This window comes from Siniperca chuatsi, linkage group LG24, assembly GCF_020085105.1.
Source record: "Siniperca chuatsi isolate FFG_IHB_CAS linkage group LG24, ASM2008510v1, whole genome shotgun sequence".
Lineage (NCBI taxonomy): Eukaryota > Metazoa > Chordata > Actinopteri > Centrarchiformes > Sinipercidae > Siniperca > Siniperca chuatsi.
In genome coordinates, this window is record NC_058065.1 from 13,924,570 (window position 1) to 13,938,189 (window position 13,620).

The 13,620-nt window shown below is 38.9% G+C and overlaps 1 protein-coding gene across 4 annotated transcripts in view; it reads left to right on the forward strand.

Annotated features, from left to right (window-relative positions):
* Positions 1 to 13,620, forward strand: part of nid2a (nidogen 2a (osteonidogen)) — a 49,148-nt gene that overhangs the window by 27,293 nt on the left and 8,235 nt on the right. Inside the window, exons 17-39 of one of the 4 annotated variants that reach the window (XM_044188194.1) lie at positions 73 to 198; positions 663 to 799; positions 887 to 992; positions 2,258 to 2,391; positions 2,503 to 2,608; positions 3,292 to 3,425; positions 3,533 to 3,638; positions 4,738 to 4,871; positions 4,984 to 5,089; positions 5,248 to 5,381; positions 5,458 to 5,563; positions 6,856 to 6,989; positions 7,096 to 7,201; positions 7,360 to 7,493; positions 7,570 to 7,675; positions 8,378 to 8,511; positions 8,602 to 8,707; positions 9,329 to 9,462; positions 9,568 to 9,673; positions 11,159 to 11,283; positions 11,386 to 11,491; positions 13,193 to 13,322; positions 13,406 to 13,506. In XM_044188194.1, coding sequence (XP_044044129.1) covers positions 73 to 198; positions 663 to 799; positions 887 to 992; positions 2,258 to 2,391; positions 2,503 to 2,608; positions 3,292 to 3,425; positions 3,533 to 3,638; positions 4,738 to 4,871; positions 4,984 to 5,089; positions 5,248 to 5,381; positions 5,458 to 5,563; positions 6,856 to 6,989; positions 7,096 to 7,201; positions 7,360 to 7,493; positions 7,570 to 7,675; positions 8,378 to 8,511; positions 8,602 to 8,707; positions 9,329 to 9,462; positions 9,568 to 9,673; positions 11,159 to 11,283; positions 11,386 to 11,491; positions 13,193 to 13,322; positions 13,406 to 13,506 — 2,751 coding nt within the window. The remainder of the gene's footprint in view (positions 1 to 72; positions 199 to 662; positions 800 to 886; positions 993 to 2,257; positions 2,392 to 2,502; positions 2,609 to 3,291; positions 3,426 to 3,532; positions 3,639 to 4,737; positions 4,872 to 4,983; positions 5,090 to 5,247; positions 5,382 to 5,457; positions 5,564 to 6,855; positions 6,990 to 7,095; positions 7,202 to 7,359; positions 7,494 to 7,569; positions 7,676 to 8,377; positions 8,512 to 8,601; positions 8,708 to 9,328; positions 9,463 to 9,567; positions 9,674 to 11,158; positions 11,284 to 11,385; positions 11,492 to 13,192; positions 13,323 to 13,405; positions 13,507 to 13,620) is intronic. The other 3 variants (XM_044188195.1, XM_044188196.1, XM_044188197.1) reach the window with 3 other exon arrangements.

Here is a 13,620-nt window from a genome sequence, read left to right on the forward strand (position 1 = left end):
ATTCCAATTTGAGTTTCTATATTTGTGGTTGTTGATTTTTTTATTTATTTTTTGCTCCCTCTGTTTTCATAGATGTAGATGAATGCAGCTCCTCTCCATGTCACATCAATGGCAGATGTATCAATGGACTGGGTTCCTTCCAGTGTCAGTGCCAGCCTGGGTTTTATGGTGATGGCTTCTACTGTTCCCAGCAGGAAGGTCAGAAAAAGTTACACTATTGTCATGCATGACAGTGATGAAAGTTGCAATATAAATCTTATATAATTTTCAATAACACAGAAAGATCTGCTTTGAGGTTGTCACTATCATAATAATATTTTTATAAGGTTTTGTACAGTTAGGGATAATTACTGTCTCTAATTCCAGTGTTATTATTTTCAGTTGCTTTCAGTTCAGTTTTCACTTTACACATTCTGAGCTCTCCCTATGAGTGCTGCTCAGTTTGTCTATTAAAGCACTGTGGGTGTATTATAGAGACATATCAGAAAGTACAGTTTGTTAGATAGGAACATAAACAAATATATGAATATGTATGCAGTGTAGAAATAACAATAACTGTATAAATAACAATACATATCCAAAATGAACCAAATCAGATATATGGGAGGAAAGAAAAAAAAAACAATCATAAAATGTTTTTCTTTTTAATAATTTGTCTACAGGACAGACAGTTAGCCCAAAGAGCCAGTGTGAGCAGCACAGAGACAGCCTGCAGAGTGGAGTGGAACATGGTGGTCGACCGAGTCTTGGAGCCTTCATCCCTCAGTGCGACTCTGATGGACGGTATCGACCTCTGCAGGTGGGCACTGACAGATAGACGGGTAAAGTGCATGGCTGACTTATAAAGTGACTTACTGATTTGGAAACGTTTAATAATTCATTACAGTGTCATGGCTCCACTGGACATTGTTGGTGTGTGGACAGTAGGGGCCAGGAGAGAGGAGGAACCAGGACACCACCTGGTACAGCACCCAAAGATTGTGACAAACCAGGTGAGATATACACCCACTGACAAAACCACACTTACAGTCTATCGTATCAAAAAGCATCAAAGAGAGATTTCTTGATGGCAACATTTGTGTTTTCAAGGTTGCTAACTTTTTCCCTAGTAAAAAAATTAGATAGTGTATGTATTTTTATTTTTCTATTTTGTTCATCTTTATCTCTCCAGATGAACCTGTGCTTTGTGCAAACCAATTTGGTCAGATTGGCCTACACAAAGACACAACTATTATTCTGGCATATAAGGGGTACTTCAGTCATTTAGTGTTTAATTTCCATAAAGTTCGGGAACTTGTGAGCGACAGAAAAAAATAATGGTCAAAATCGAAGCAGCAGGAGCCGAGATATCCTGACTTTTAGTCCTTAGTATAGGTCATGCTCCAAAACATTGGGTCCTACATTACCCACAATGCAACTGAGTATCATCTTTCTTTAGACCCTCCCTGCATGGTAAACACCCACATCTTTCAAACTCCACACCTCTGGTTTGTAATGCAGACTTTCTGTTTTGTAGTCTCCAAGCCTAAACTGAGATAACCCACTTATGACATCACTATGACATCTTCAGATTTTATTTTCTCAGATTTGACAAAGCTCCTCCAGAGCCACAGAAGACATACAACTGTTTTCACAGGTTTAGTTGGATTAACCATAACCAATAAACTAAATGACTTATTTTGTCAAATCTGTGCCCTTTTAAAAGCCAATGAAAAGCCAATGAGGCAAAAAAAACAATTATGGGCTAACCACACAAAGTATAAACTTTCGCACCAGGATGTAACATTAGCTGCTGAAACATTGTTTTCATGGATCTAAACTTGATTCAGCTTGGTACATCTGGCCATTAAACCACATAAAATGCTCAAATGTGCAGATGACACCATCCTGGTGTGCCTCATCACCATTGAGGAGGAGAAGGAATGGAAGGATGAAACTTAACTTCAAAAGGGACCTGCCTTCTTATCTTTGTGTTAACTTAGCTTAGTTTGAGAAAGTGGACAGGACACCACTTTCCACTTTTTGAATGCTAATTATTTAATAAACACATTTTTTTAAGCTTATTATTTGAAGAGAATATGATGGGGTCAAAAGATATATGGAAAATGTAAATGCTAGAATTTGCTAACCAGCATGAGAAAGAAATCACAAAATCTATTCTCTGAGAACCAGCATTAGTACCTGATCACACATTTGTTCAACAGCACATTCATTAATCATTTTCATTATTATTTCTTTTTTTTTTTTTCCTATACAGATGAACCAGAGCGTCCTAAAACTCACTGTGAACACCACAGAGACAGTGTACAGACTAGCAGTCCAGAGGGATATCCTGTTGTTGGAGCCTATGTACCTCAGTGTGATGCTAATGGACAGTACAGACCATTACAAGTCAGTGCTTGTAATTAGTTTAATCCATGAAATATTATTTCAGTAATTTATCCGTATTTTTTAAACTTAAAATACATTAATTTATTATGGTTACTACTATTGTTATTTTAGTGTCATGGCTCCACTGGACATTGTTGGTGTGTGGATAGTAGGGGGCAGGAGAGAGCAGGAACCAGGACGCCACCTGGTACACAACCAAAAGACTGTGACAGACCAGGTGAGATTTTGGCTGGCAGCCTGTACACACCAAATTTTATCTAATTTGAAAGGAAACTCCCCGCTCTAGAATGAGATCATTGTTCAAGCAGACAACTTGGCATCCCTCTTGCTATAGAGACCTTCAGGCATTAATGAAACAGTTCAACATTTTGGGAAATCAGCCTATTCACTTTCTTCCTTGTACACCAAATATTAAGCTAGAGCCAGGAGACTGTTAGCTTAGCATAAATACTGGATTTTGGGTTACTACATTTTGGGTTTTGTATGTAAGCTGTTTCCTCTGCTACCAGTCTTTATGCTAAGCTAAGATAATCGCCCGCTGGCTCTAGCTTCATATTTAACGTACAGACATGAGATCGTATCAATCATCTAACTCTCAACAAGAAAGCGAATAAGCAAATTTTCCAAAATATCAAACTATTCCTTCAAATAACTGAAAGAAAGTGGAAAATGTATTAAAAAGTTAGATTAAAGAAATTTTCAATGTAGTAGTTTGTAGTTTCTACAGGGATTGAATATTCAATTTTTAAATGTCTACATCTTGCAGTGTTTTTTCCAGCTTTCCCTACTCTGTCAAACAGACTTGACAGAGTAGGGAAAGTACTATTTTATAGTTGTGGCCCATTTGTGTTATCTGTTAAAGATTTCTACTGTAACTACATTTTATGCTTTCCTACCCAGATGAACCAGAGCGTCCTAAAACTTACTGTGAGCACCACAGAGACAGTGTACAAACCACAAGTCCAGAGGGATATCCTATAATAGGAGCCTTTGTACCCCAGTGTGATTCTGATGGACAGTACACACCACTGCAGGTCAGCATCTAATGACTGATTAGCTAATTGACAGACAGATGAACTGATATTGTTTCTGAATTTCATTTAATATAACACAAGAAATTAATAAAATGTATATTTTTCAGTGCCATGGCTCCACTGGACATTGCTGGTGTGTGGACAGTAGGGGACAGGAAAGAGCAGGAACCAGAACATCACCTGGTGCACCACCTACAGACTGTGACAAACCAGGTGAGAAAGAAACATATACATGAATAGAAAGACCTCTCCCTCTATCCAGCTTCCCATGAGTGCTTATAACGGTTTTGTTATCTGCAGTAACAGTACCAGCATCAGCAGATGTATTATGTCATGGCTCTCCAAAGCTTTCTTGCTAAACATTGACCTGTGAACCCCGTAATTCCTCAAGTCAATGACAAGTCAAACAGACAGCACGTTTACATGAGTGTGTGTCTAACCTTGTAAGTGGTGCACTATTGAGGTCATTGGGTCATATCCTTGGAATGCCTGGAAAAACAGGTGATATCACTGTGTGGTGGGAAGTTCAAAGTAAAGGATAGCAGAGTGAAACAGTAAGATGACGCTACAAAAATATGAGAGAAAAGAAAAAAATACATTTGGTAAATATACTGTTGGTAAAAGTAACTGCAACTGTGTTATTTTTTTATATTAACTAAAAGTTGACACATGTGTATATATCAGCTGAATGGATTTATGACCTTTGGCCCTTTTAACTATGAGTTGTCAGTGAGAAATTAAACATTGCCCCAGTCATCCCTTTCAAATGTGCCTTTTTAAGGTACATTTGTCTTTACACAAACACAGCCCAGTCCACATATCCAACATTAACCTAAAGTAATAGCCTATGCAGTAATGGATAATGTCATTATAATACAAAATTATAATTTGTAAAAGGAGATTTAGGAAATGCGTTAAAATATGTACATTTGTAACAATTTCTAGTCTTAATTGACGTTTGTTTTATGATAGACTGCATTTGTTGTTCAAAATTAACGTTAAAATGAAGGACTGATTATGCACTCCATATCTTAAACTTAATCAACAATAATCAGTAATTATTATATACATTTAATTAGTCTATATTAGAAATATATAGATGTTTTTATTCCTGTATACAATGAAAAGAACTTTTTAAGGTATAAGAAAACAGGAATAACTTTGATCTAATTGTTATCTAGTATTACACAGTGTATTTAAATCCCTACCAATCCATTTTGGCATGACAGCAGGGTTCCTAACCTATCTACTCTTATACATGCTTTAAAAGAATATTTATATTATTCTGTTATTGTCCATCCTTCTCATCTAGATGAACCAGAGCGTCCTAAAACTCACTGTGAGCATCACAGAGACAGTATACAGACTACCAGTCCAGAGGGATATCCCATAGCTGGAGCATATGTACCCCATTGTGATGCTGAAGGACAGTACACACCATTGCAGGTTAGCATCTGATGACGATTGATTATTGATTGATTATTTGTGAAATTCATACAACGTTTAGTAGCATGAAAAAATATAACCATAATTTTGATATTAATCGTTATTGCTCCAGTGTCATGGCTCCTCTGGACATTGTTGGTGTGTGGACAATAGGGGGCAGGAGAGAGCAGGAACAAGGACACCACCTGGTACAGCACCTAAAGACTGTGACAGACCAGGTAAGGGAAAGGGTCTATCCTCTTTGTGTCCTTCATGCTCCATCGTAACATACACTGAAGTATGATTTAAGTAAAAAGAGAGAAGTATCTGCTCACTGGAATTAAGGCTTCCTCTGGAGTGACTATATATTTACTATTATTTAATCTGAAATCCTCAGATGAACCTGTGCGTCCTAAAACTCACTGTGAGCAGCACAGAGACAGTGTACAGACTACCAGTCCAGAGGGATATCCTATACCAGGAGTGTTTGTACCTCAGTGTGATTCAAATGGACAATACACAGCTCAACAGGTACGATCTGGTTTTAATTTATTGAGACGTAATGTCTTTCCTCTGTCATTATGATTACTATTATTGTGTATTTCAGTGTCATGGTTCCTCTGGACATTGTTGGTGTGTGGACAGTAGGGGACAGGAGAAAGCAGGAACCAGGACTCCACCTGGTGCACCACATGTAGACTGTGACAAACCAGGTGAGACTGCTGTTTCTAGCTTCACAAGACTTGTTGCATCCAAAGTTGTCAAGACATATAGACACATTCAAGTATTGGGTCTCAGCTAAACGGGAAACCGGAAGGAAGGGATTGGATGATAATAGATAATCTGTGGCGGGTACAATCAATTTAGGGTCTTAAGAGAATACTTAGGAGCCCAGTCAGAAGGGATTTATAGTAGTCCTTGCAGGATATGAGTAGATCTTGAACAATCTAGTAGCAGCAGTAACAGGAAGGTTTTGGGTTGTCCCAATAGAGCTGAGGGATTTAGTGTGGGGGAGAATAGTAGTGGGCTCAGTGCTGAACCATGTGGTACCTCGGTGCAGAAGATGTGTGGTAAAAACTGACACAAGTCAAACAGACAGCACGTTTACATGAGTGTGTGTCTAACATGGTAAGTGGTGCACTATTGAGTTCATTGGGTCATAGCCTTGGAATGCCTGGAAAAACAGGTGACATCACTGTGTGTGGTGGGACATTGAAAGTAAAGGATAGCAGAGTGAAACAGTAAGATGACGCTAAAAAATATGAGAGAAAAAGAAAAAAAAGTACATTTGGTAAATATACTGTTGGTAAAAGTAACTGCAACTGTGTTATTTTTTTATATTAACTAAAAGTTGACACGTGTATATATCAGCTGAATGGATTTATGACCTTTGGCCCTTTTAACTATGAGTTGTCAGTGAGAAATTAAACATTGCCCTAGTCATCCCTTTCAAATGTGCCATTTTAAAATACATTTGTAGGTCTTTACACAAACACAGCCCAGTCCACATATCCAATATTAACCTATAGTAGTAGCCTATGCAGTAATGGATAATGTCATTATAATACAAAATTATAATTTGTAAAAGGAGATTTAGGAAATGCGTTAAACTATGTACATCTGTAACAATTTCTAGTCTTAATTGACATGTGTGTTTTATGATAGACTGCATTTGTTGTTCAAAATTAACATTAAAATGAAGGACTGACTATGCACTCCATATCTTAAACTTAATCAACAATAATCAGTAATTATTATATACATTTAATTAGTCTATATTAGAAATATATAGATGTTTTTATTCCTGTATACAATGAAAATAACTTTTTACAGTATAAGAAAACAGGAATAACTTTGATCTAATTGTTATCTAGTATTACACAGTGTATTTAAATCCCTACCAATCCATTTTGGCATGACAGCAGGGTTCCTAACCTATCTACTCTTATACATGCTTTAAAAGAATATTTATATTATTCTGTTATTGTCCATCCTTCTCATCTAGATGAACCAGAGCGTCCTAAAACTCACTGTGAGCATCACAGAGACAGTATACAGACTACCAGTCCAGAGGGATATCCCATAGCTGGAGCATATGTACCCCATTGTGATGCTGAAGGACAGTACACACCATTGCAGGTTAGCATCTGATGACGATTGATAGTTTTATTTATGAAATTCATGCAATGTTTAGTAGCATGAAAAAATATAACCATCATTTTGATATAAATCGTTATTGCTCCAGTGTCATGGCTCCTCTGGACATTGTTGGTGTGTGGACAATAGGGGGCAGGAGAGAGCAGGAACAAGGACACCACCTGGTACAGCACCTAAAGACTGTGACAGACCAGGTAAGGGAAAGGGTCTATCCTCTTTGTGTCCTTCATGCTCCATCGTAACATACACTGAAGTATGATTTAAGTAAAAAGAGAGAAGTATCTGCTCACTGGAATTAAGGCTTCCTCTGGAGTGACTATATATTTACTATTATTTAATCTGAAATCCTCAGATGAACCTGTGCGTCCTAAAACTCACTGTGAGCAGCACAGAGACAGTGTACAGACTACCAGTCCAGAGGGATATCCTATACCAGGAGTGTTTGTACCTCAGTGTGATTCAAATGGACAATACACAGCTCAACAGGTACGATCTGGTTTTAATTTATTGAGACGTAATGTCTTTCCTCTGTCATTATGATTACTATTATTGTGTATTTCAGTGTCATGGTTCCTCTGGACATTGTTGGTGTGTGGACAGTAGGGGACAGGAGAAAGCAGGAACCAGGACTCCACCTGGTACACCACATGTAGACTGTGACAAACCAGGTGAGACTGCTGTTTCTAGCTTCACAAGACTTGTTGCATCCAAAGTTGTCAAGACATATAGACACATTCAAATATTGGGTTTCAGCTAAACGGGAAACCGGAAGGAAGGGATTGGATGATAATAGATAATCTGTGGCGGGTACAATCAATTTAGGGTCTTAAGAGAATACTTAGGAGCCCAGTCAGAAGGGATTTATAGTAGTCCTTGCAGGATATGAGTAGATCTTGAACAATCTAGTAGCAGCAGTAACAGGAAGGTTTTGGGTTGTCCCAATAGAGCTGAGGGATTTAGTGTGGGGGAGAATAGTAGTGGGCTCAGTGCTGAACCATGTGGTACCTCAGTGTGAAAGATGTGTGGTAAAAACATCACATGCACAGTCAGTGAGGAGACCGTATATCCTAAACCTCTTAAAAGCCTTTTAAAGTGGAAAGCTTGTAAAATGTATAAGAGGATAGGGACTGAGGAAAGAGCATCCATCAGCAAAAGCAAGAAATTAGGTCATATAATGTTAAAAACGGTTATTTGTACTTTGAAGATGTTATTCTGTGAAGGATATTGATGTGTTGAATTGGTATTTCCTAAATATTATAACTTAGGAGCAGCGGAAAGTCTATAAGAAAACATAATGACTCACCTCTGTTTTGCTAGTAACACCTTCGTATCCTACTCACTTGTGAAAATGTATACATTTTTTTAACCAGATGAACCAGAGCGTGCAAAAACTCGCTGTGAGCACCACAGAGACAGTGTACAGACTACCAGTCCAGAGGGATATCCTATATCAGGAGTGTTTGTACCTCAGTGTGACCTAAATGGACAATACACAGCTCAACAGGTATCATTCTGATTGTTTTGTAAATGAGATACTATGCATCCTTGTTCTATATTGTTATGGCTATTACAATTATTCTTTTTTCTATTTCAGTGTCACGGTTCAACTGGACATTGTTGGTGTGTGGACAGTAGGGGGCAGGAGAGAGCAGGAACCAGGACGCCACCTGGTACACAACCAAAAGACTGTGACAAACCAGGTGAGACTGCTAATTCTAGCTGCCCAAGACTCGTTGGGCTGAGTTTCATATCGATCCAAACTCTCAGAGTGGACTATGTGCATCAACTAAGAAGCAGGAGGCCAGAGTGAAGGTGCAAGATGATAACGCATAATATCTGGGAGTTAGACACAACCATTCTGCAGCATTCTTGATGAGTTGTAGGGTTTGTCGAAAATACTTAAGGAGTCCAACCAGGGGGGGATTTATAATGGCTTGTATAGGATATGAGGAGAGCTTTAACAAACTGCTGAGCAGAGTCAAATGTTGTACAGTTGCAGACCTACAGAACTAGAAATGTCCTTAATGAATGCCAGGTATTCAGGAGTGCCAGGGATCGTACAAAGACTGCAGTATGTGCAGTAGTCATCATCAGACCATCAAAGAGAATGGAAAGGTCTTTCAGAAGTCAGCTTGTCAAGATAGTTGATTGTCATCAGCATAGTGGGATAGGAGGACGGCGAGGAGTGCAGTCTTTTAATGAGGCATGTTGAGTTCCTACAGGCCAGTCTGTGAAACTTTACATAATAACTCACCAGGGCTGATATGGATTTTAGGTGCGTGTTGCTCAATAACTTGTGTAAACTTGTAAATGTTTTCCAGATGAACCAGAGCGTCCTAAAACTCACTGTGAACACCACAGAGAAAGAGCCCAGACTATCAGTCCAGAGGGATATCCTATAGTTGGAGCTTATGTGCCCCAGTGCGATCCTGATGGACAGTACCTACTACTGCAGGTTAGCATCGAATGACAGACCTATTTAACTGTCTTTTGACTTTGAGTAACTTGAAAAGAATTATAGATTATACAATACCTAAATTATCTTTCTTTATTGTTTTAGTGCCACAGCTCCACTGGACATTGTTGGTGTGTGGACAGTAGGGGACAGGAGAGACCAGGAACCAGGACACCACCTGGTACAGCACCCAAAGACTGTGACAAACCAGGTGAGGCTGCAGTTTTATCCTGCTATGTTTCATTTATGATTGTTATAGTGGATACAACAAGATAACACTTAGTTTTAGGACTTAGACACAAACACTCTGCAGCATGTTGTACAGAGCCCCCTAAAGGTCACAGTGAGAAATTTTTTAGAACAACTTTTGCATTCCCTCGCAATATGTTTTGCGTTCCCTCGCAATATTTTTGCGTTACCTCACAATACTTTTCTTTTTCTATTCATTCGGATTCATATGTCTATTTCTGCTCAGCTGCTCCCAGCGCAACAGTATATCAGCTCATTGAATTTTACTTTGAACTGGGCATTAAGATATAGTACTACTGCTCAATAGGCATGTATGGTTATGTAATTAGTGAAAGTAAAATAAAACAAATTCTTAGATCAAGAGGTCTCTCCAGAAGAAAGCAGTACGGTAATCGGATACTGTCGGTTTCATTCGTGAACAGTTAATGTACTCTATACTGTAACCCAGAGGGGTTGACTGAGGAAAAGGGGACGTCTCCTGTTGCAAGTTAGAAAGCTTTTTGCGTTGTTGTACAGGGTCCTCTGTTCTTTGCACAAAACAAATTAAAGTAACCTTTGATGCTGAAACATATTTTGGTAGAAGGCCTGTTGCTGTAAGTGTGGAGCAATAATTGATGTTCCTTATACGTACAGCTCCTACCCAGAAGTTTGATAATGTTCTATATGATAACATCTTTGCAATAGACATGATATAAGGTGAGGTGTCCATAAACAATGCTAAATGCATTAACTTGAGAATCTCCACACTAACTTCTTTTTCAGACATATGGCTTTTATGAGGCCAGCCAGAAATATTTATAGTATAACGTTTATAAGGGATATAAGAAGAGCTTAAACAAGCCAAATATTGTAGATTGCAGACCCACATAACAAAAAAATGTCCATGATGCATGTCAGATGGTTATCGGGGATTGTACCAAAATAACATGCTGTGTAGGAGTCACTAGTATTTTAACAGATCACCAAAAAGAGGTGTTGCAGAGGTCAGGATTAATAACTACAAAGTTCTTGCTCACCAGAAAGTCTTACAGACAGGTGCATCGGATCAAAAACTCTGACCAAACCGTTGTAAATAAAGTGAGTACAAGTGATTGACAGAATGCAGGATTTTTGGGTTCTTTCACAGTCAGAGGTCAGGATTACGAAGAAAGAATATAGTTTTCTTACAGCTAAATTGAGGTGATGAGTAGGCAGCTTGAGTGCACTGACTCCAGCCTCCACCTATGTGCATGAAGGACAAGATTGATGAATGACATCTGCATAGAGTTGGTAGGGTTGGATAAGGACTGACAGCAAAGTAAACAGTCTTGGTAGTCAGGAGACATAACCAGCCAAGTTAAGGTCCAACAGGCTAATCTGTGAAAATGTTCAGTGACGTTTTGCCAAGAACCCTTGTGTGTTTCTTAATAACATATGTACATTTGTTAATTTTCTCTGGATGAACCAGAGCGTCCCAAAACTCACTGTGAGCACCACAGAGACAGTGTAAAGACTACCAGTGAAGAGGGATATCCTATAATTGGAGCCTATGTACCTCAGTGTGATGCAGAAGGACAGTACACACCTCGACAGGTAAAAGTTTGATTTCTCTGCAAACACAGATAGCTTCTTCTATTTCGCGTTTCTCTTGTTTTTGTTCTTCTTCTTATTGTTTTTAATTGTTATGTATTTCAGTGCCACGGTTCCACTGGACATTGTTGGTGTGTGGATGATAGGGGACAGGAAAGAGCAGGAACCAGGACACCACCTGGTACACCATCTGTAGACTGTGACAGACCAGGTGAGATTATTATCACTGCTTGTGTTTCACAGATATTGATTCAGCCAAGGATTTGTACATCCATGTGAAATTAAATCTGATTAAAAGAATAGTTTGACATTTTTGGAAATATGCTTTTTTGCTTTCTTGCTGAGATTTAGATGAGAGGATCATTACCCCCCTATGTCTGTACGCTAAATATAAGGCTACAGCCAGCAGCTGGTTAGCTTAGCATAAAGACTGGAAACTCGGGGAAACAGCTAGCCTGGCTCCAATTTAAACTGAAAAAACATCACTTGAATCTTTGCCTCTCTGTGATGCTTTCTCGCCCTCTCACTCACACTCTATGGTACACACAGAGGTTGTTCTATAGATTCAGTTCTTCCTATAAATTCCATTTATGGCCATCCAAACATCTGAAGTGGTCGTTTCGTGGTAAGATGAGCTGTCGGCTGTTGCCAGGAAACCAAACCAAAACAAGACGGGCTGCCTGACCAGCTGAGTGACAAAACAGTGTTACACCCGCCCTACTGATGCACAGAGAGACAAACACATGCTTTTGGATTTGTACGTTTGCTCTGCTTTTTTAAAACCTAACTTATCTGAACTCATAATTTATTGCTACTTTGCCTCATATTCAGCTGCACTCATTCACACCCAGAAGCTGCACAGTACAACCACAGTCTTTCTATTTATTTATTTTTTGGTGGTTACTGCACTGGAGCCTTTATTCAGGGATTCCTCTGTAATAGTTAATGATGAGGGAGGAAAGGGAATTTCCTGCTCATTTTTGGTTTGTGATTCATATCCTCTGGTCCAAATCAGGAGTTGAGACAAGAAGCATTATTTGTGGGGATGTAACCCCATAATTTGACAATTTTAGTTGTATTCGCAAATTAAATTTAGCAGTTTACGTGATGCAGGCATTAAACACCCACATTAAACTCTAAATTTGTGTGCTGGTTGAAGTTAGTCTTTATTTATGTGTACCCACATAAGTAATACAACTCATGGCCAACACAGTAAGCCAGCCTGAGGATTGAAATATCATTGATTTAGTGGACAATCTACATGTTACATGCTACACAGGAACCACTAAGTTCAGCTGGTCATGTGGTTCAACAGTAAATAGAAGTAAAACCAAGTGATTCATAAGACTGCATTGCAGCATGCTCCACAATAAATTCTGCTTGAAAAACGCATTACAAGACATTAGTCTAATTGTTTAGTTAGTCTTTGTCTCTCGTTACCTCTCTGATATCTCACTATAGAGCTGTTGTCTTCTCACCCTCCATTCAAATATTACCCTAATCTCCTTCTTAGTCTAGAAGCTGTGCTGTCTCACATTAGAAATTTACACAGAGGGAGAGAGGCCAGTATAAACATTAGTGGAAGCCTAAAGTAGTTTCAGGTTTATTTTTAAAGCTCAACTATAAAGTGAGTTATAAAAGGGATTTTACAAGGTAAACAAAATTGACAAAAGCAAGATGTGTGTATGTGTGTGTGCCTCTTTAAACAAAGGGCCTCCCCACACTATTAATCAAGCACTCCACCTGTCACTGTGATATAAACTCGAGCTAGAAAACGCCCTAAGAATATAATTAAATAATGATAAACTACAACAGTATTTGATCTGAATTGTAATTTTACAACCATGTAGCATTATATTTAATTTTAAAAATTGTACTAGCGTTGGGTTTGTTTTATTCGTGTCCCCCTCAGTCCCTGTGGCTCCAACCCAGCGCCCTGAGAGTGTGTGTGAGCGCTGGAGGGCCAGTTTGATTGAGCACTATGGTGGAAAACCAGAGCCGCAACAATACGTGCCTCAGTGCGAGCGAGATGGACAATTCAGGTACACACCGTACATACACGCACACACACAAAAAACCAGCAGTTGAAATTGTTTTTAATGACAGATAGTGAATTGTCTCTCAGTCCAGTCCAGTGTTACGGAGAGACCACTTACTGCTGGTGTGTGGACCAGGACGGGCGGGAGGTTCCCGGCACCCGATCACATGATGTTGTCAAACCTGCATGTAAGTACCATTTCACCTGTACCACATGTCTGCTTACGTGGTCAGAATGACATGCGACTGTACTTTTTCTTGTCAGTGTTAGTGCCACCAATCATGGCTGAAACTTTTTTTTAA